Raw genomic sequence first — 22,297 nt, 5'->3', positions numbered from 1 at the left:
ACCTTTACCTAAATGCAACATTCGAACTGTGATATATCTATAGCAATGTAGATAAAATAGCAAAACCAGTGCTTTTTGTGGAATATCTTCAACTGGTCACTATTACAGGGTTTATAATGCAACATGAGTTTCAAAGTTTTAGGGAAATCTTTATCATTATTTTTGTAAATTGACGGTACTATTTCAACATCTCAACAACTCCTCGGGTTACATATTTTTAATGTTGTTTTTCTCTTCCTAGCGATTCTCTTCGACATAGACAGAGATGCTACAGAATTTCCTCCTGAAACCAGCTACCGGATCCGGCTTCACCATGAGATTGTGTCAAGTGAGACTTGGAATACCAGGAGGATCTATCCCAGCTTTCAGATTCCAGGCCCTAGAACTAGCAAGTGAGTTCAATTTCTCTGGCATTCTTCTTCTTACATGTAATTTGTCTTTATTTTGAGTCTCAACACTTTAAGCAGGTAGCATACTGTAGGTAATACTTTTTTTTAAGTTTTCAAATGTCATATAAGTTCAGTGGAGAGTAATCATACTTATTATCTTGTAAACTTGTTATCTCAAGACTGGGACAGTTGACAAATCTTATACCACTCGCTGAGAAGTGGGAACCATTTGGGTTTAAGTTCACCTACGGTCAAGAGAAGTATGAAAGCCTGGTAAGGTCTGATACCTCAGCTAGCATACTTGACACATAAAGTCCCCATAGACTCTCCCTATCAACCTGAAACTGTGTCATCTCTTCACCTGACATATCATCTTCTGTACACACTCAGGTTTGCTTTCAAAATATGACATATCCTCAATCAAGTTACAGTACCGCTTTTAAGTAAATTGGAAAAGATTAGCGCGATTCAGCACAAAACGCAGCTTAACTGTACTTAACCGCGCTCCAAATAAAGGAACGCGACTTTCCCCACGTTTCAAACAAAGGAACGCGAATTCCCCTCGCTCGCTATTCACCACCTACACAATGGGAGTGAACGGATCGATACAACGCTATTCATAGCGTGGAGGTAGTGTAAACCTATCGCTTGTAACCAACACCCGTTATAAACATCACAATTGTAAACATCCAGAGTAGGCCTACGAGTACGAAGTTTACCAACTTTGACTGAAAGAAAGTTTTAAACGAGAACAGTTTCGTGTTGAAGGGCAAAACCTTTTTATACGTGTTTATTTTATTCCCCGATATGTTCTGGTAACCAGAAGTAATAAAAAGCAAGAAGGAAACTTTGTGTCTTATCCTTTCGCCGTAACATTAATGGACCATTTTTCCTAGTAACATTAGGCCTCGGGTTTTGTGTTGAGTTTAGGCACATTAGGCCAGTGTACGAGTACTAAGTTCACGACTTCGACTGAAAGTTTTAAACGAGATTAGTTTCTTGTTGAAGGGCAAAACCTTTTTTATACGTTTTTATTTTATTCCCCGATATGTTATGGTTACCAGAAGTAATAAAAAGCAAGAAGGAAACTTCGTGCCTTATCCTTTCGGGGTAACATATCATTTTTAGTAGTAACATTAGGCCTCGCGTTTTGTGTGAACTTTAAGCACATTAGGCCAGGAAACTTTGCACTGATTTATAGAGTTCTGTTCATAGGCTTACGAATGCGAAGGTTGTCACTAACTGAAGGGAGTTGTAAAGAGAATAATTGTGGTTATATCCTGGAAACCAAAATGAAAAAGAATCCTAAGCACAAATGGCTTGTTTCAAAAAAAAACAAATTATTATAAAATAAGAATAATCATGCAACAGTGTTAAAGCTTAGAAATGCAAACTAAAAAGAAACAAGCAGTCTGTATTTTCTCTAAATCTTTTAAAAATTCCAAAAGAAAAGTTAGGCTTTGCACTCACAAAGCAAATAAATTAATAATATAAAAGAAAACAGTACAACAGTGTCACGCTTAGAAAAGCAAACTAAAAGCAACACACTGTCTATTAGACTAGGAAACATTGCACTTACAAAGGCAACAACAATGAAAAATACAATAATAAAATATTAAAATTACCATGCAAGGGATCAAAATTAACATGTAGTTCTTTTTGACTACAGTCTTCAAAGGTTTCACATCAAGAATAAGTTTAAATATATGATGACAAAAAAAATAGAGGAAATGGAATATACCAAAAAATACTGTACTTCAAGATTTGACTGCCATTGCTAATTATCTCTTAGCATTTCTGTTGGCTGTGTCCATCTTTTTAATGCACTGTCCCCAAACTCTTTTCTGAATGTGAAGTGGTACATGAAACTGCTCCATAATACATTTCCTAATTGCAAATACCCTATCCTTATCAAGTGCATTTTTCTTAATCCCATTAACATTACAATTTAAAAGCTCATATGGTGTAAATATTTTATGCATTAAATATCTGGCAAGACCACATGGATCTCCCTGTTCAGAAAGAGACGACAGCACAACTTCAGGTCTTATTTCTGTTATGACGGAGGATAAGTTTACTTTAAATAGTTGGCAACATTTTGAAGAAATAATAAAGTGTTACTAAGCGTTTCTTGTGTGAATTTTTATATAAATTACCATTGGTTCCAACAGAATGAAAAGAAAAAAGAACTTCCACCCAACAAATTTGAAGCAGGGCCGGTTAAATTCAAAACATGTTTCTCGTCCGTGCAATTGATTGGCCTCCTTTTTCCTGATTCCCGAGTTTCTTTTCGGATTACAAGAAATCTAAACTATCCTTAAAAATTATTTTGTAAAGGTTGGAACATATTCCAAACTAGTAGCAGCACATGAAAAGAAGAAAAATGGCCGCCCGTTTTTTTTTCAGATCTCAGTACGAGAAACATGTATTTTATTTGGATACTATAGAACAACTTTCGTTCCCTAGCTGTATGTCGATTTCTTATAAAACCTTCATGAAAATTAACAGACTTGTTTGAAAATGGATTTTGAAGCTCAGTCAACAATTTAAGAAATGCTTACCGTTAAATCAGGGAGTTGTTATGGAAACAACTCCCTGGTTAAATACTGGCGTCAAACAATACATTTCGAATTTATTCCAATAAAAGATCCGCAAAGGATTAAAATGATGAGTAGAGCTTACTAAAGAGAAATAGAAACTGCATGTACATCATGGTCATTTTAAGTATCCAAGTACTATACAAAGAGATCGAGTTCACCGAAACACCCCTTTTCCCTTTCGCCTGAGGAAAACCGTCTTTTATAAATTATAGTAGGCCTACCATACAGTACTTTACATTTGATACAAAAGTTACTACTACAAAACACAGAATTTGTGTGTGTTGCAATAGTTTAAGTTTTAACCGCGCAGTACACTACCATTCATAATTTGCATATTACACCAAAAGTTATAAATTGGCGTCCAGATGGCGGGAATATGTACAATCATGTACAGTTTGTTGTGTCGTTCACATGGTGCAATGAACTTGGGCAAGTTCGAATGTCGATGACATACTTATGTTCCGTGACCAATGTCAATGGGAATTATGTGTGTAAAAACTCGTATTTTCCACGTGCAATATATATAGAAGTTTTACGTAAGCGGAGCGAATTCGGGGCGGCACTTTGATTGTGAGGAAGCACTTATCTAATCATCAATTTTTGTGAAAAATATCGTACTTTTTTTCAGAAAATATTTTTGACTAGTAATTGGAAACTCAATGTATCAAGAAGTACTGGGTCTAGACCTTATCATTGCATTTTGAGGGAAGTCAGTTCTTCAAGTGCAAAATATTGTTTTTTCATTTAAGGTTATCGTGGTTTTCTTGCGAGGTGTATACGGCGTAACTTTCGATGTAGGCTAAGAGGTAGGATCGGCCCATACTAAATGAGAACGTGCAAAAACGTTTGAAGTTGTTGTTTTGAACAGTGCCGGTGAAGCTGTATACTTTGGGAATTCCAAGGGCAGTGACAACGTGCAATGTCTCAGTGCAGTATACAACTGAGTACCAACTCAGTTCCGTAATGTAACATGTGCGCGAATAGCCCGTATTACTTGCAAGAACAGTATACTGTACTGTTCTAGCCCCGGGAAATGATCAATTCGGCTTTCTCACTTAATCTGTGGTAGGAAAAATCATGATTCCTGAATAACTTTCAGGAATATTGTTATTTCCGAACGGACGTTGAGAACTGTTTGAATATTAAACGGCAATTTTTATTGTTCGCGGCAATCGCGGGAATTTTGTTTGCTAACGTTTCACCCATCAAACCAACTGTTTTGCGCCCACTTGGACATTTGTATTGTACGTTGAATTTAAACAGTGCAAGATACGTGCTTATACACTATCCCTTCCCTTGACCGAGTATAAACCCTCGGTCTTCTTTCTACCGGCGACGATCGATATTCTTTTGTTACCGGATTGGAAGGAATTAAGTAGGATTACAGCCATTGACCGTCTGACAGTAACAATGAACTTCACACTTTTAGCTGGCATGAATAGAATTAGGGAAGCCTTCCGACGGAATCTGCGCTCTGATAAACAGTTCCCCGCAATTAACTGCATTTCAATGCAGGTTTTAACAAAAGATAGAGCAAGGTTTAAACGCACAGAGCGCAATAAAGAGCGCGGTTTTCCAATTTACTTAAAAGCGGTACTGTATATCAAACACAAAGAGTGTAGTTAATAATCAGCAAAGGTTGTTTGAACAGGTTTCGATTTATTCAGACACCAGTTATCAAATAAGACAACAATTAAAAGGGAGAAACGAACATTGCACTGTCAAACATATGTTGATCACACCTGATAGCAAATCTATAGATATCTCATATCAAATATATAGATACCTGATATCAAATCTATAAATATCTAATATCAAATACACACACACTTGGAATAAAATACACAACAGCCTCACATCAAATATTTTGTCATTTCTGTAAGTACAATTTATGTTATGTTGAATCTGTTGTGTTGATACGTGAAGTGATAAACCAAATAAACGAAAAGAAAATACATAGATACCTGATATCAAATGCATAGATTCCTGATATCAACTACATAGATACCCGATATCAACTACATAGTTTACCTGATATCAAATACATAGATACCTGATATCAAATACATAGATACCAGATATCAAATGCATAGATTCCTGATATCAACTACATAGATACTTGATTTCAAAACCATAGATAGCCGATATCAAATACATAGATACCTGATATCAAATACAGAGAGACCCGATATCAAATACAGAGATACCTGATATCAAATACTTGGCTATAGTTTGTGTATACATGTTCCCCCATGGTTTGCTTGTGATTATTAAACATGGCTACCAAAACTATGTTCAATGTAATCTGTGTCTGGTAAGTTAATAAGGTAAAAGTTGACGTTTCTGAGCTGCAATTCAGGTTGGTAGTAATGTTGGTGAAAACGTAGCATCCAACATTAAGCTACTTGACAGTTCTATGCAGGCACTGCCATTCTTGTTGAGAAAAGATATCCCTAACATCATTGTTAACTCATATGATAGCGACCATCATTTTGATGAATGATCTCCTCAAACAGCGTAGAAAACTCCTGTTCTGTTTCAGAGACATCATTAAGATGGCATTGTTAAAATACAGAGATAAACCATAATAATCGAAGCAACACATTTGGCTCGATGATGTAATTTTTATACTTGCTCAAGTCTTCTGCCTCGTGTTTAGGGGATCATGATATGGAATACAGATTTAGCTTATTAGCTGTTTTAGAGAAAGTTGTTCATTTACAGTGTTATCTCTATCGTGTTTAATAACGATAATGATTGGGTTTGTGTCTCCTTTCAAGAGATAATGCAGCGAGTACATTTAATGTTGATGCAGTCTGAATTCTGGTATCTGACTTTCTTCATTAATTTTTTATCTCTCCATTTATAAGTGAATACAAGACCAGGTTTCTGCTGCTTCAGAATACCGTTGACAAGTTGATAAGTGGTTCTCACCTGGATTTGTTTACAGCCATAACGTTTGCAACAATTGAAACAGAAGTTCAGGTAATTTTCTCTTCTTTTTTGTTTGTTTTGTTTTGCTTTTTCAGCAAGGGAAAACAAATTTAGTTTGAATATTGTAGCTCAGGCTTTTGTTTTATTTTCCTGGAAAACTGATTAGGTAATTCTCCATGATTTGTGATTGTTGAAGAATTTTTTTTTTCCCTTTGTGATAGGCAACTTTCCAATTTAGAAAACAGACTCCCACTAATCCACTTTTTTACTAAAACTTCTTTATGACTTAAGGTGCATTTCGGAGTTGCATCTAGCTTCAAGTGTCATTCTCAAAGACATGAGTAGTTAATCTGATCGCTGTGTCATTAATCTGTCTGATTGTTGAACTGTTAGCCTTTTTTTGGTGTTTAACAAATCAAGATAAAATTTGTACAACTCAATCATAATAATGTTTTCTACTTTATTTTTGGTTGTCGTGCTGTTTCCACAATGGCATGAAGTGTCAGATATACCTCACAGTCATCACAATATGTCAACCAAACTTCCATTTGATTCTAGGCATCCCGTTTGCATCTGTTTCTGAAAGAGTACGAACTGCACCATCTCTGTTTTATAAAAACCCACTGACGCTTTTAAGTTACTCTTGTTACAAACGGTTAATAGTTTCTCTTTGATCGTCACGTCCATCACTTTCTTCATTTGACGTTGAAGCAAACAGTGAAGCTGTACCAGCATGTTTTCATTAAAGTCATAGAGTAGAGTACTACTACGGTCTCTGGTAAACTTCTCCTCGTCCTGACGTCATTACTTTGTCGTTAAGCTTTGGTTCGTTACCAGGGACATTCTGACCATAATCTGGAGTCTAGGTCACAATCAGCTGGTGTTTAGTCAAGATTTAACTATTTCCTTGTGTCTGTATTCATTTTAAAAGTATTTACCTATTTCTTAGCATATGTATTTTTAATTTTTAATGTCTCATTTGTAACTTTATATTCCCTTCACATCAACATTGAACAGTTGTTAGTATTGTTCCCCCCCCCCATTGATGATGTAACGTTAAATATTTATTGAATGTATTTCTCTCGCAGCAATACCCGTACCCAGCCTACCTCCAGGATGACTTTATCACTACTATTGAATTCTTGTTGCCCTTTGTTCTCTGTATTGCCTTCATCTACTCAGCTGGAACAATAACGAAGGTAAAACATCATCATCTCTCAGTGAAGCCTTTCTGTTGTCATGGTGTGCGCTCATCATGATCCAGAATAGGCTTAAAGCTGTTTAGTTCAGTTTGAATGTAATTCTATAATAAGGTGCCATCACAGTGCACTAAAATGTTGGCTTAAATCAACACTTTCATTCAAAATGTTGAAGAAGGAGGAAGCCACAAGTTTTATGAAAATTTTGGAATTGCTGTTATTAGGTGATTATTAAATACTTTCTACTTTATATGTATCTATATATATATCTATATATATATATCTATATATATATATATATATATATATATATATATATATATCTATATATATATATATATATATAAAGAGAGAGAGAGAAGGGGGGGACTTTCTAAGGCTGAAATGAGTTATTAATTGCTGACTGTTTACAGATCCATTGGCGAAAACATCAACCAAGGTGTTTTCGTTTCCGTAATTACTTTCCAGTCTCATTTCGAGCAAGAAATTGTCGGCTCGTGCAGTTGATGAAAGCTGAAGCTTTTGGTGATAAAGAACCTTGGTTACTCTTATGTTTGTCTTTTATCCACCATAAGCTAATATTTGCTTGGTAGTAGGCAATATAGAACCCCCCACCAATGACAAGGCAAACTTTACACAGATTATGTTGAATTAAAATGGAAATTAACAAAATGTATGATATAAGATTCATTTAAAGGGTAAACCCAGACAATAATAAGCATTGCTTGGAGGAAAGTTGTCTGTGTGCTGCTAAATATCACAAAAGCCAGCTGGGAAAGGTTTCAAGTATGAATATGTATAGATGCTAGCACAATAGCCAATCTCAGCCAACCGTGGAAGGTTTCAAGTATGAATATGTATAGATGCTAGCACAATAGCAAATCTCAGCCAGCCGTGGAAGGTTTCAAGTATGAATATTTATAGATGCTAGCACAATAGCCAATCTCAGCCAGCCGTGGAAGGTTTCAAGTATGAATATGTATAGATGCTAGCACAATAGCCAACCTCAGCCAGCCGTGGAAGGTTTCAAGTATGAATATGTATAGATGCTAGCACAATAGCCAATCTCAGCCAGCCGTGGAAGTTTTCAAGTATGAATATGTATAGATGCTAGCACAATAGCCAATCTCAGCCATTTGTTGCAATTGTCAGACCTGTGTGTCACAGTTCTCTTTCTCTGTGTACATATCTTAATTTAAGTCAACTCAGGAATCAGTGAAAATTGAGTTTGTGTTGATCAGTCGCACTGGTTATAGCTGGTGTATGTAAAATAACAAACAGTCAGACTATTTGCACAGAAACATTTACTGTAAGTGAAACCACTTATGCAGACGTGCAGTTCCCCAGACATTTCACTAGGGTTGAAACAAAAACTGTTTTTCAGGGTAGAGGAATTGTGGATACATGAATTGTAACATAACTCTTCAGATGTAACTGTAATAACCTAATAAACAAATGTAACACAAGCTTTGCTCTGACATGGGTATTGTCTTTCTCCTTAAACCAGATAAACTTGATCCACATGTTCAAAACAATGGTCTGTTATTGCTTTTATTGTTGTCATTGGTAACGTGTAATTCAAGAAATAATATAGATTTGTTTTTTATTTATTTTTTTCTGCCGACTTGTATACATTACATTTTTCTGCCCATATCTTTTTCCAAGATGGTTTATTTAAAATCTTCTATTTTTGTCCTTTTTTTGACACTAGGAAATTGTCCTTGAGAAGCAGTTGAGATTGAAGGAGAGTATGAAGATGATGGGTTTGGATAATTGGATCCACTGGTTAGCTTGGTTCCTCAAGAGTCTCATATTCCTCCTCATTCCCATCGTTCTTATCACCATTCTCTTCACGGTAAGGTCAAAGGTGGTGCATCTTCGTAACATTCTAGAATACTAAATATCTATGTCATCCGCAACTTGGTAGGACTGCACAAAGGCCTTTGTTGATGGGTCTGCCAGTTAGCTTTGTCTTATCAGTATACAGCAATTAGTGGATTTATTACAGCGGCACTCTCACTTGAATTTGGTCTGCTGTGTAATTGTTAGATCATACGTGTCGGTAGCTCCATGGTGAGTGCTGTTGTTAGCAACCGATTACAGCACGTTCTGCCTTCTTCCTTTAAACCTGAGTGGACTTGGAATGATAAATGTTTGTTTTTGTTTTATTTTATTTTTTGTCTTCACAATAGGTGGGAAACCTCTTCCAATATAGTAACATTTTCACACTTTTCGTGTTCCTGTTGTTGTGGGTGCTGGCTGGCATCACTTGGAGTTTTGCTATCAGCGTCATCTTTACAAACGCTAGACTCGGACTGATATTTGGAATGGTGCTCTGGTATGTTTCCTACGTCCCCGCTGGCTTCTTCGATGTCGACGATACCCCCGTGTAAGAATTTCCTTATTAATCCGTAGATAATCCATTGTAATACGCGATTTCTTTTGTTCTTTTCAAAATAATTGCCTCGGTCAAGTTTAAAACAACCCTACCATCTATAATGTGAACTTTGACCTGATTTCTGTTATCAACCACTTTCTTCATTTGGATATTGAGAGTTAAGTTTAATAAATTCTGGAGATAATTGGAACAATGTTATAACCCCCTCTCAGGTTTGAAAGTTTCGTCTATGTTACCAGGACACACGTTGACTTGTCTTGCATGACAACAATGTTTGATAACTCTTTTACTTATTCTTTGTCTTACTTTTCTAGGCCGGCCCTGTTCTTACTCTGCCTAATGCCGAACTGTGCCCTTACGTTTGGAGTCTCCATCTTTGCTCGATTTGAAAGTAAAGGAGTGGGTGTCCAGTGGTCTTCATTATGGGAAAGCCCCTCTGTAGATGGCAGCTTTACTTTGGCCTATGCTCTGATCATGCTTGCAGTGGATGCTGTCTTCTTTTTCCTCTTTACGTGGTAAGTGGACTGCAGTCACTTTAAGTACCTTATCGATGCAAACTCCTTCTGGTCTTAGGACAGGCAATCTGGTCTTGGTATAACGAGGATCAGAGTAATCAGGAGAAGGTGGTGGGATGAAGGGGGGCCCGGTGGGGTAGCACTGTAGGTGAACTAAGGTTTTGTCTTTTCTTGGAGATCTGTTTTTGATGAGACATCCTTTGCTTCAAAGTGCGTGAATCATAGGTCCTGTGTCCTGACTTGTTTTGTGAATAACATAAAGTTGGACTGTAAACTGCTCTTATATTTGTACCCTGTGTAACCTAGAATAAGACTGATTTGAAAGATGAATTTCTTTCAGTAAGTTCATGTAGGTGGCATTTGCATAAATTGTACTTCCAAAATGGCTGCCTTACAAATGCTACATATACACCTGTGTACGGCATTTATGATATGAGCTTTTCAAAGCAGGAGGCACGGATTGTTAACTAACTTTGAATCTTGGACTTGTACTGAACGGACTGAAACTATGTGCTGGTTCTGTTGTAATTGCAATCCTCACTAGGAGTAAACATGACCAGTTTGCCAATGTTTCAATGGCTCTGCTAAATCGTTTCCATTTGACATTTTCAGGTACATAGAGGGCGTGTTTCCAGGGAAGTATGGTATCCCAAAACCATTCTACTTCCCATTCCAACCGTCATACTGGTGCGGAATGAAACCCCCGGCCCCAACTGGAGGTTCTGTGACCCCTGACAATACCATGGAGGTATGGTGGCAGCCAATTTTTGTATAACATGATGTGATGTATGATGGTAAACAATGTGAGGCATGATGGTAATCAATGTGAGTCATGATGGTAATCAATGTGAGTCATGATGGTAAACAATATGACTCATGATGGTAAACAATGTGAGTCATGATGGTAAACAATGTGAGTCATGATGGTAAACAATATGAGTCATGATGATAAACAATGTGAGTCATGATGGTAAACAGTGTGAGTCATGATGATAAACAATGTGAGTCATGATGGTAAACAATGTGAGTCATAATGGTAACAATGTGAGGCATGATGGTAAACAATGTGAGTCATGATGGTAAACAATGTGAGTCATGATGATAAACAATGTGAGTCATGATGGAAAACAATGTGAGTCATGATGGTAAACAATGTGAGTCATAATGGTAAACAATGTGAGTCATGATGGTAAACAATGTGAGTCATGATGGTAAACAATGTGAGTCATTATGATAAACAATGTGATTCATGATAGTAAACAAATTGAGTCATGATGGTAAACAATGTGAGTCATGATAGTAAACAATGTGAGTCATGATGGTAAACAATGTGAGTCATGATGGTAAACAATGTGAGTCATGATGGTAAACTATGTGAGGCATGATAGTAAACAATGTGAGTCATGATGGTAAACAATGTGAGTCATGATGGTAAACAATGTGAGGCATGATGGTAAACAATGTGAGGCATGATGGTAAACAATGTTAGGTATAGTGGGTAGCAATGTGAGGTCCAGTTTGACTGGATTTGTGAGTAAGGTAGTTGAAATTAGTTAATCGTAGCAACACCATGAATTGTGTGGATCACAAACCTTCCCCACAATGGAAGCTGTTTTAAATTGATATTCTTTTTTATTTAAACTGGGCCCTCCTTTAAAGAGTCACATACCACTAGACCAAATAGCCAAAAACTAGAGCTGATCTGTATTGGATGTAACAATCTGACTCAAAGTAGGGTTTAGTTTTAGTCCTTTCATCTTGATGCAGCCTACCATTGTTACTCTTTCACAGATGAATCGAACAGGAATGACCAGTAATGATCATGAAGAAGAACCAAACCTGGAGAAAGGAATCAGTATCAAGAATATGACCAAAGTCTACAAGGTAAGGAGGAAAAGTGTTAGCAAAAATCATAAGAAATTTTGTATAATTACCATGTGTTACTCACCCAGTGAAATTTGAAGGACACCAGAAATACCAACCTGATTATTTGAATTGGTTTCTGGATAACATCATCTCGGAAACTTGGATATTGTGCAGTTAAGTTTCAGCATAAATTTTCACACTACATAGGAATGTTCAGTACAGAAATATCTAATCAGATTTTGTAATTTTGTAATGATAGTTTCCTTCCCAAGAGGGGGGAGGCATGCAGGTTAGCTTTTGTTCGCGTGTTTATTTCAGAACAGAAAAACTGATCGCAAAGAAGGGATTACACATTTTGAATAAATAATTTAAAAAATAACAAATTCAAACCTGCTTTATTGGGAGGGAGGGTTCTGACCTCCCAAATGTTTCCCAGGTATCGGGAGAATTTTTAAAATTAGACAATGAATCGTTGTCAGTTGGGTTAAATGTATTGAGGGATGTCAGTCAATTACTTGTTGAACTTGTTGAGAATTAGTGACCACTATCTGACTTACTTGTTGTAACAAATCCTGATAAACTTTGAATTTGATATTTTTGTATTTATTTCATTCTGTGACAGAGTGCTGTGGGCAAGAAGATGGCAGTAGATGACCTGTCACTGAATATGTATAAAGGACAGATCACAGCACTGTTGGGTCACAACGGTGCCGGCAAGACCACCACTATGTCGATCCTGACTGGTCTCTTCCCTCCCACGCGGGGAACCGCTTCGGTCAACGGACATGACATCATCACAGATATCGAAGGAGTCCGTTCCAGTCTAGGCCTCTGTCCTCAGCACAACGTTCTCTTTGACCGTCTCACAGTGAAAGAACATTTGGATTTCTTCATCCAACTGAAGGTCTGGACACTTCTACTACCTCCTGTTGTTAAAAATTTTATTAATATTTTTATTTTATTTTACCAAATTTATATAGTGCTCTTTTCATGCTTAAGCATGTTCAAGAGCCCTTTAAAATGACAACAAAATGACAAAACCCTTAAAATATGAATATGAAAAATAAAATGGATGCAGCTTAAATAATAATATAAAAATATATATATATATAAACGAAGGAATCATTTTAAAAATTATATAGATTTACAGTGAATTTCCTAAAATTCCTAAAAAAAAAAAAAGTGACTTTTAAGTAAATTTAAGTAACGAAATGACAAAATCCCTTAAAATATGAATACGAAAAATAAAATGGACGCAGCTTGAAAATTTTGGAAGGATTTTTTTATCACTATGTTTTACTTTTATTCTTTGATTTAGTGGTTAACAACATGTTCAATAAAATTGTATCCACTGAGTTGACTGAGAGGAGCTGTACATTCTAATTATGAAACAAAATCCTGAAGAGCTAGAAGGGAAGAATAAATCACTTTTATTTATACATATTTGATAATGTGCTTCACGTTTCCAACATTTTAGTTGAAATTAAGAATATGGAAAAGGTTGTTCAAGGTCAGACTTTTCCTCCTCCTCGATGTCTATTTCTGTTGTTTTTTTACGTCAGTATATTTGTCATATATTGGATCTGTCTTTATTTCTTGCTGCAGGGAGGAAGCGGTAAGGCTGCAGCTAAGGAAGTGAGGCAGATGATTGAGGATCTACAACTGGTAGATAAAACCAACAGCGTATCAGAGAAACTGTCGGGAGGAATGAAACGGAAGCTTAGGTGAGTCCCCTTCACGGTAGTATGGTAACGGGAGGGAGTGTGGTAAGGGGAGGGGTTGTGGTAAGGGGAGGGGGTGTGGTAAGGGGATGTGGGGTTTCCCTTCACGGTACTATGGTAACAGGAGGGGGTGTGGTAAGGTGATGTGGGGTTACCCTTCACGGTACTAGGGTAGCAGGAGGGGGTATGGTAAGTGGAGGGGTGGTAAGTGGAGGGGGTGTGGTAAGGGGATGTGGGGTTACCCTTCACAGTACTAGGGTAGCAGGAGGGGGTGTGGTAAGTGGAGGAGGTGTGGTAAGGGAATGTGGGGTTCCCCTTCACGGTGCTATGGTAACAGGAGGGGGTGTGGTAAGGGGAAGGGTTGTGGTAAGGAGAAGGGGTGTGGTAACAGGAGTGGGTGTGGTAAGGGGATGTAGGGTAAAGGTAGGCAAGTTCCTGTCATTTGTCATTACACTCTTTTCCCCCCCCCCCCCCCTCTTGTTTGTAATACTCAGCTGCGCCGTGGCCTTGATCGGAGGATCCGAGATCATCATCCTGGATGAGCCCACATCAGGAATGGACCCGTACGCCCGCAGGGCCACCTGGGAACTACTGCTGAAGTATAAGGAGGGCAAGACAATGGTGCTGACCACTCACTTCATGTAAGTCATCTCCATACCCTTTCTTTATAGTGTGTCGCCACGGTGATCAGCTTCTGAAATTCTGCACCTGTTCTGCCATGATGTGTCCTCAGTTTTTCCTCATTCTTCTCACATTTTACACACTCTCAAGTCTTTTGTTATGATGGACATCCTTTGATATTTTAGTCAGGAAACCTTTGACACGATATCCTGGCGATAACCTCCCTGCTATGTTGCGGAGCCACCTCGCTCCTTCCAGTCCTTTCCTCACCAATTTGAATGGTTTTATTGGGAAGTTCTTCCAGTCTCTGGATTGTTAGCATGTTCTCTGCTCTATAGCTTTGTGTGTCGTGTCTGGTGATCTGAATTGGACCTCTTTCAAGAGCACCTTATTATAAATTTACACTATCTTTATCTTTATTTTGTGTGAAGAGCTAAAATTCTGTACCCAAAGTACTTATTTGTATTATCTCTCTCTCTCTTACCTCTGGAGTATGCAGTAAATATTTTAGTAACAATTGAGTTCTTTTGTTGTCCATCTTTAGGGACGAAGCTGATCTTCTGGGTGACCGAATTGCTATCATGGCTAACGGCCAGCTTATCACCACTGGCAGCTCTCTATTCTTAAAGAACCGGTAAGATACACTCTGTGTCGTCATGACAGTTCTCTCAAATAAATCCAAATATTTCATTCATGATAATAAGTCTTCCCCTCAACTCTTCTGGTTTTCAAGGAGATAATCATATCAAGTAAGGGGATGTTCTTATAGTAAGATTCCTTACCAAGAAGAAACAAGAATTCCTCACTGCAGAAAAATGGAAGGAATTTAGATATATTCAGGATTTAGGATATCACTGCATTGTTATCTGATAAATTGATCATACCTGGCATAAAGCTCTTGATGCAGATTGTTATCCCATTGAGGACAAACAACATCCATAAATCCAACCCTGTCAGCTTCTGTCAACTGTGACATATTGCTCTACCCCTACCCCCTCCCCCCCTGCCCCTGTGTCCATTCACAGGGCAAGCTTAAACAGTATGCATATTTGTTTTGTAATTTATTTATCACTTTACTGTTTAACTGAGTGAGGATTAATGTCATCATCCAAAGACTGCATTTCACTTCCAATCATATTTTATTTTATTTTATTTTTCATTTTTTATTTATTTATATTTTATTTTATTTTTTTATTTTATTTATTTATTTTAATTTTTTTAATTATTATTATTTTTTTTTTTTTTTTTTTTATTTATTTATTATTTTATTTTATATTTTTTTATTTTATATTTTATTTTAGTAAGTAATACTCCATTAAACCCTTCAATTACTTCATTACCTTTACCAATCATATCAACTCTGTGGGCTGGTCCGCTGGTCACTCAATAAGTTGTGTCGTCCTATTCTACTTTAGATTCGGTGTAGGGTACCATCTGACCTTTGTCCGAAACGAGAGCTGTGACGTGGAGCAGCTGACCGGATTCGTGAAGAAGCGTGTCCCAGAAGCACACCTGGAGAGTTGTCTAGCCAGGGAAGTGGACTATATTCTCCCCATTGATAAGACCAGCGTGTTTAGTGAGCTCTTCAACTTGTTGAACGGTAAGAGCATTATGTTTAATACGGTGAAGGTAACTCACAGCCCCTGGTTTATAGTTGAATCGCAGACTGTTTACAACCTGAAGATGCAATAAAAGTGCTACCTGTTTGAATTGTGTTGTTATTAATATTCTTCCATATCCATATTTCTAGCAGCTGTTTGACTTTGATAGCCAGTTTCAGGTAATTCATCTAAATCTGTAAAGAACTTCTGACAGCAAGATGATGATTGAGCAAAAAATAGTCACATACTAGAATTTATTTGCCAACTAGACGTTAAGTAGCGATTACAAAATTTTGGTCACCGAGGCAATCTTTCAGAATTGGTATAAATTACATGTGAAAAGCAACCTTCCAAATTGTTAACTTGCACCCCAAGACAGCACAGTAAAGAATAGGCTGCTGGAGTTTTAACTGAATCATGCGTCAGTTTTCCTATCTCCATCTTCTGCAGACAAAAAGTCAGAGTTGGGCGTGGACAGTTTTGGGATTTCCGTGACAACCATGGAAGAAGTATTCATGAAGGTTGGAGATCTGGCCGAATCCACCCAAAATCCCGAGGGAGCCGACAACCAAGCCTGGGTGAAAGACAACGGTACATACAGTAATGGGAAGAACAACCACGCAAACCACAATGGTGGTGCTACCAATGGTGACATCACAGTGACCATGACATCCATGGGTGTCCCAGAAAACGGTATGTTACATGTCTTTCCTAAAACTCTGTCCTAAACCTGTGTAATTGAAAGCACACAGCAACATTACTACAGGGGTCTATGCTTAGACTTAATTGTTGACTTCAAATCATATGCCATGACTCAAGGGAGAAAATGGAAAAAAACCTTAGCAAACTATTTACCTGTTGTTAAAGGTGTGTGTATATAGATGAATGTGTTAAAGTATGAGGGCATGATGTTTCATTCCTAGCAGGAAATTGTTACTGTTAATAACCTGGTGATAGCTCTGATTTTCAGACAAGAAATTATTAATTTTCAGATTAATTTTCAGACAAGAAATTAAGTCGTCTAAGAGCACAGGACAAACCACACCCTGTCTGGTGGTGAAAGTAGAATGCTTTTTAGTTGTGTGGAATAAGATTACTTATACCAACAGAATAGGTATAGCATTATCTGAAATGGAACAGATGCCACAAGTTTAGAGAGATTCAAGGGTCCCCAATTGTACCCCAAGAAAGTATCTTTCATTTTTCAGAGCATGTATCAATAATGAGACAACCCTGTAAAGAGAACCGTTTATGTCATTTGTGCTGAGAATGACCCTAAAACTGTGGACTGAGGTTGTAATTGTCTGAAAGAAGTTTGTTGGATTATATGTGAATTGCAGCATGAGAAAGGGAAGGGGGCGGGAGGGGAGAGAGAAGAGGATGGTTAGTGAAGGGGAAGTCATTATATTGCTCATACAAATGTTGGACCAGGTACATGAATGGAAAAGAAGTCAATCTGATGGATAGTTCATGGAATGCAACTCTGCTTTAAATATTTTGATCTAAGTTGAATTTTTCCTTTTTGTCCCTTCGCCAGAGTACTTGACAGGAATCGTTCTGAAGCTTTTCCAGTTCATCGCTATCTTCCAGAAGAGACTGATCTGTGCCATTCGCGATCCTAAATCTTGGATCCTGCAAATCGTTCTGCCCTTAGTCTTTGTCCTCCTCGGATTGACCGTCGCGAAAACAGGAACCAGGCTGGACGCTGACCCTGCCAGAGAACTGAATTTAGCCAACATCTCACGCGTAGCTCCAAATGGAGGAGCCAAGGCATTTGTTGCAGACCTAAGAGCTGATCGGTCCACTGAATATTTTAAGGTACACCAAAGTATAAACTGCTCAGGAACACACTCTGTTACTTCAAGTCACTATAGGCCACTTGTAGTGAAAGTTAATGTAGTTAAGGTATTGGTTTTGGGATCAAAGTTCCTTAAAGTACCCCATGTAAAGAGCAGGGATCCTTAAAGATTACGTATTTATCATCATATAGCCTCTTTCTTCTATACAAAAAAAAGTTCTTTATGTATGATTTCGAATATTGTGGATATGGATTGCTCTTTCAGAAACTTCATGAGCAAAACAATAAGTTGATCTTTTTCCAGTGAGAAGTTTGTAGACATTATCGATGAAGACGGTGGCTGAATCAATATCAAGAGTCAACAAAGTTCAGTTGAAGAGAAAGATTCATTTGATGAGAGACATTGCTTTATTTTGATTAATTAAATAATAAATGGTTAGGTTACATGTAACTGTTTACCAACAGACAGATAAATGTTCAAAACATGTCTGTCTGTTTCTGTCTTTTCTTAGACCTCTCCATACTAATTTGTTAATAACTAAAAGGACTGTTTTTTCCCGTTTGTTTTCACAAATTATATTTTGTTCCTTTCCTGCAGCATTTGGAATCTGTACTCGGCGAAGTGAACGTAGAACTTGTGAACATCACAGAGCAAGTTTGGACCCTGTATAACGATAATCAAGTAGGATATGTGAATGGCAAAGTTTACAATGAGAGCACTGACTGCTGTGTCTACACGAATCTTATCCTGAGTCCCAACTGTACCGGGGTGAGACTGATAATTACATTACCTTTTAAAATATCTCTCTAAAACTGTTTCCTCCTGTGGTCTGCTCATCATTACCTTTGAGAATCGCAGATATGGTAGAGATTAAGTTATTTTCGTTTTCATCCAGTTTTGAGCAGTGCTTACAACCTTTGAAGATTTGACTTCTTAGAGAGGTTGTGGGAAGGGTTAAGTAATCCGGGGGTTATTAGTCCAACTGGCACCCATAAACTGTTGAATGGCTTCTTTAGATCCATAAGGAAAAAGTTCATATGCCAAGAAGTTATTTTTCATTTATCTTTCAATGTTTTTTTTTTCTTTGATGAGGAATTTTTTGTCTTTATTTCAATAAAAATTGACATTCGTAGATCTATAATAGTGAAGGACAAATCAAATCATATGCCAAGAAGTTACTTTTCATTTATCTATCAATGTTTTTTTTTTTTCTTTTTTTGGCGAGGAATATTTTGTCTATATTTCGATCAAAAATGACAAAATTGTAATTGTAATGAATGGTACAAGCAGCTTGCAATAGTACTGCTTTTCTTTTGCATTCTTAGATCTATAATAGTGAAGGACAAATCAAATCATATGCCAAGAAGTTATTTTTCATTTATCTATCAATGTTTTTTTTTTTCTTTCTTTGGCGAGGAATATCTTGTCTTTATTTCAATCAAAAATGTCAAAATCATAATTGTAATGAATTGTAAAAGCAGCTTGCAATATTATTCCTTTTCTTTTGCATTCTTAGATCTATAATAGTGAAGGACAAATCAACGAGGTCTGTGAAAGTTATGACAACTTTGGCTATAATAATTGCCCTGCGTGTTTGCTCGCCACCTTCGCGTAAGTGGGTTCTCTTCCTTCACATTCCCCCCTACACTCTGTATTCTCTGGAAGTTGGATAGCCCTTTAAGTTTAGTTTGCCGTCTTAATAGTATTCACTTTTATTGATTCAGGTTTTAATTTTTAAAAGAGAAAGGGTAACAACAGGTTTTTACCTCTGCTTGGGCAAGTTGATCTTGTTAGTACAGGGTTAGGTCTTAGCTTTTTTGTTAGGTTAAGATGGCACAATATATCACAAGATATGTTAATATGAATTATTTGTCGTTATGGACACAAAGATGAGAGGTAACAAAATCAATTGGTGTGTTTCATCAACAAGATTAGGATCGTGATATTGTTTCATATTTGTACTCAGAGCTGGTTGTTGATATTATTTGGTGTATTTGCAATTCCTTGCAAAAATGAGGTCTTATTCACCACGTTGTTCGTTTAAGCAATGCAAACTAAGGCATCATGCACATTGTTTTCAGTGAGCAGTCAGTGACTGATTCTAGATTTCAAAAAATACCTTTTTTTTGGAAAAGTGTATCAACTATGCTATTCTGAACATAACACCTCTAAACTGAACGATAATTATAAAAAGCCAAATGATGAGAGCTTTCCAGAATATCCCAGATTGGTCTGAATAAAAAACTTGCGTATTTTGAGTTACTTAAATTGCCTAACAATGGAACAAAAGTCTTAAAAACTTGTTTTGAAGGACAGATAAACTTTTGCTCCATCCCCTCTACCCCCTGACCCTACTCCTACCTTCTCATAAAAATAAAAGTTAACTACCCGTAGAGCCCATGTATTGTCTCATTGTCTTTAACACAGCCAGCTTCCTTAACAAAATTTTTCTTTCAACAGAGATGCCGAAGACAATTGTACCTCGGAACCACAAGAGTATCCCCTTACGGATATGACCACATACTTCCAGGAATACATCCTTGAAAACAGTAAACAGGCCGACTTTTATTTTGAAGAATATGTAGCTGGCTACACCATAGAGGATGCATATACTGTATTTGGTACACCAACATCAAAAGTTAAAAGCTGGTACAGTAACCAAGTAAGTTTATGATCATCTCTTGGGCCAATATGGAAGTGGATTTTATTGCTGGCACTTAATAATTGTTTAGAATTGCATAGTGCTTATAAGAAAGTGTAGTCTTTACATTACAAAAATTGCAATGCAATGCCCAGTTGATGTCTATGATAGCAGTAGTAATGGTAATAATAGTAATAATAATGATTATGATAATACTAATAATTATAATAATAATGAACATTGTAATGCACCGGTAGCAGTCCAAAAGGCCGCACATGGCACTGTGAAACAACATTGAGTAAAGTGGCAAAGTAGGTATTTACAGACAAAGAATAAGATATTCAAAGTTAGTTTTTCATGTAATTGACATTTTTTTACTACTAATACTAATAAGTTAAAACATGTCACAGTTTGTGTTTTAATGGTACTTAGCTATTTTGGATTAAAATATGTACAATTTGCCTGTAGGTTGAATCAATTCTACACTTTCAGATTTGTCTAAAAGCGGTCACTGTTGGTTTTATTTTAATTAGGTCTGCTATATTAATGAATGTATCATCAGCAAATTCCCCTCTTTGGATATTTTATGTTGGATTAGATGACTTAATCTCTTTGAGGAGTCAGACAGAAGTGGTTATTTAGACTAATCCCTTGCAGGAGTCACAGAAGGGGTTATTTAGACTGATCCCTTTGAGGAGTCAGACAGAAGTGGTTACTTAGACTAATCCCTTTGAGAAGTCAGACAGTAGTGGTTATTAAGACTAATACTTTTGAGGAGTCAGACAGAAGTGGTTACTTAGACTAGTCCCTTTGAAGAGTCAGACAGAATGTGGTTATGATACAAAATCCCTTTGAGGAGTAAAATAGAAGTGGTTACTTAGACTTTATCCCTTTGAGGAGTCAGACAGAAGTGGTTATTTAGACTAATCCCTTTGAGGAGTCAGATAAGTGGTTATTAAGACTAATCCCTTGCAGGAGTCAGACAGAATGTGGTTATTAAGACTAATCCCTTTGAGGAGTCAGACAGAATGTGGTTATTTAGACTAATCCCTTTGAGGAGTCAGACAGAAGTGGTTATTTCAACTAATCCCTTTGAGGAGTCAGACAGAAGTGTATATTTAGACTAATCCCTTTGAAGAGTCAGACAGAAGTGGTTATTAGACTTAATCCTTTGAGGAATCAGTCAGAACCGGTTATTAGAGTTATAAGAGACTCACAAATATTTAGTTAACAATCTTAAAACAGCCATATTCCATAAAAAAAAATTGATATTTGTTGTAAAATGGCAAACATGTATATTTTTTTTTTCTCCACAGGCCTACCATACATCACCAGAGGCATTGAATGCTTTGAGTAATGCCCTTCTCAAGTATTTCACCAACGAAAGTTTCTCTTTATCGGTCACTAACTTCCCACTACCATTTGCTACAACGACTCAGGTAAACCTCCAGGTTTCCATGATGGCTTAGGTTTGGTACCTTTTAACTCCCAACTCAACTTGAGTTTAAGCAGAAAAATGTTTTTATGAGCTGTTACTTTTGCTAAATGGAGTTTAAGCTGAAGCAAACAGAAACGTTGTGATTGTATCAAAATTACCGGAGACGTACTGCCTAGCTATCTCATGTGGCATTAATATATCATGCCAAAAAGGATAACAGAGCTGTGAAAGAATATTTCTGAAAACTGTGATGTGAGATACTAAAACCTGGTCCATTATCACTGGTAACAGTGTTGGAATCACTATATTGTCCTTTTAAAGAAGGCCAGCATACCCCTTTAAAAATCTTGTGGTGTGAAAGGTTGGATGTTAAAAAAACGATATTCTCTGTCAAAAGATACATTCTTTGATGCAGGTTTGATTATGGGTGACTTAAGTCACAAAAGTTTCCGTTGGTAAAAAGTAGCTCATACCAATTTGTGAATTGTTCTCTTTTAGAGATAATGATAAAATTACTTAGGTAATATGACAGGATGCCATTTTTTAAGTCTTGTCTGTAACAAATAAGATTTTAA

At 36.9% G+C, this 22,297-nt stretch overlaps 1 protein-coding gene across 5 annotated transcripts in view; it reads left to right on the top strand.

The window, feature by feature from the left end:
* Window positions 1-22,297, top strand: part of LOC139965732 (phospholipid-transporting ATPase ABCA3-like) — a 69,911-nt gene that overhangs the window by 27,246 nt on the left and 20,368 nt on the right. For all 5 annotated transcript variants that reach the window (XR_011792375.1, XR_011792376.1, XR_011792374.1 and 2 more), the window contains exons 7-25: window positions 242-392; window positions 5,860-5,974; window positions 7,012-7,122; window positions 8,834-8,977; window positions 9,315-9,511; window positions 9,835-10,035; window positions 10,648-10,783; window positions 11,827-11,919; window positions 12,524-12,805; window positions 13,507-13,625; window positions 14,117-14,263; window positions 14,788-14,877; window positions 15,659-15,843; window positions 16,295-16,537; window positions 17,382-17,662; window positions 18,241-18,411; window positions 19,160-19,254; window positions 20,104-20,305; window positions 21,601-21,723. Coding sequence is in view for 1 of the 5 variants with exons in the window: in XM_071968392.1 (XP_071824493.1) it covers window positions 242-392; window positions 5,860-5,974; window positions 7,012-7,122; window positions 8,834-8,977; window positions 9,315-9,511; window positions 9,835-10,035; window positions 10,648-10,783; window positions 11,827-11,919; window positions 12,524-12,805; window positions 13,507-13,625; window positions 14,117-14,263; window positions 14,788-14,877; window positions 15,659-15,843; window positions 16,295-16,537; window positions 17,382-17,662; window positions 18,241-18,411; window positions 19,160-19,254; window positions 20,104-20,305; window positions 21,601-21,723 (3,086 nt within the window). In the remaining 4 variants the exon portion in view is untranslated. The remainder of the gene's footprint in view (window positions 1-241; window positions 393-5,859; window positions 5,975-7,011; window positions 7,123-8,833; window positions 8,978-9,314; window positions 9,512-9,834; window positions 10,036-10,647; window positions 10,784-11,826; window positions 11,920-12,523; window positions 12,806-13,506; window positions 13,626-14,116; window positions 14,264-14,787; window positions 14,878-15,658; window positions 15,844-16,294; window positions 16,538-17,381; window positions 17,663-18,240; window positions 18,412-19,159; window positions 19,255-20,103; window positions 20,306-21,600; window positions 21,724-22,297) is intronic.

Source organism: Apostichopus japonicus, chromosome 3 (genome assembly GCF_037975245.1).
Source record: "Apostichopus japonicus isolate 1M-3 chromosome 3, ASM3797524v1, whole genome shotgun sequence".
In the NCBI taxonomy this organism is placed as follows: domain Eukaryota; kingdom Metazoa; phylum Echinodermata; class Holothuroidea; order Aspidochirotida; family Stichopodidae; genus Apostichopus; species Apostichopus japonicus.
This window is presented reverse-complemented; position numbering and strand designations above follow the sequence as displayed.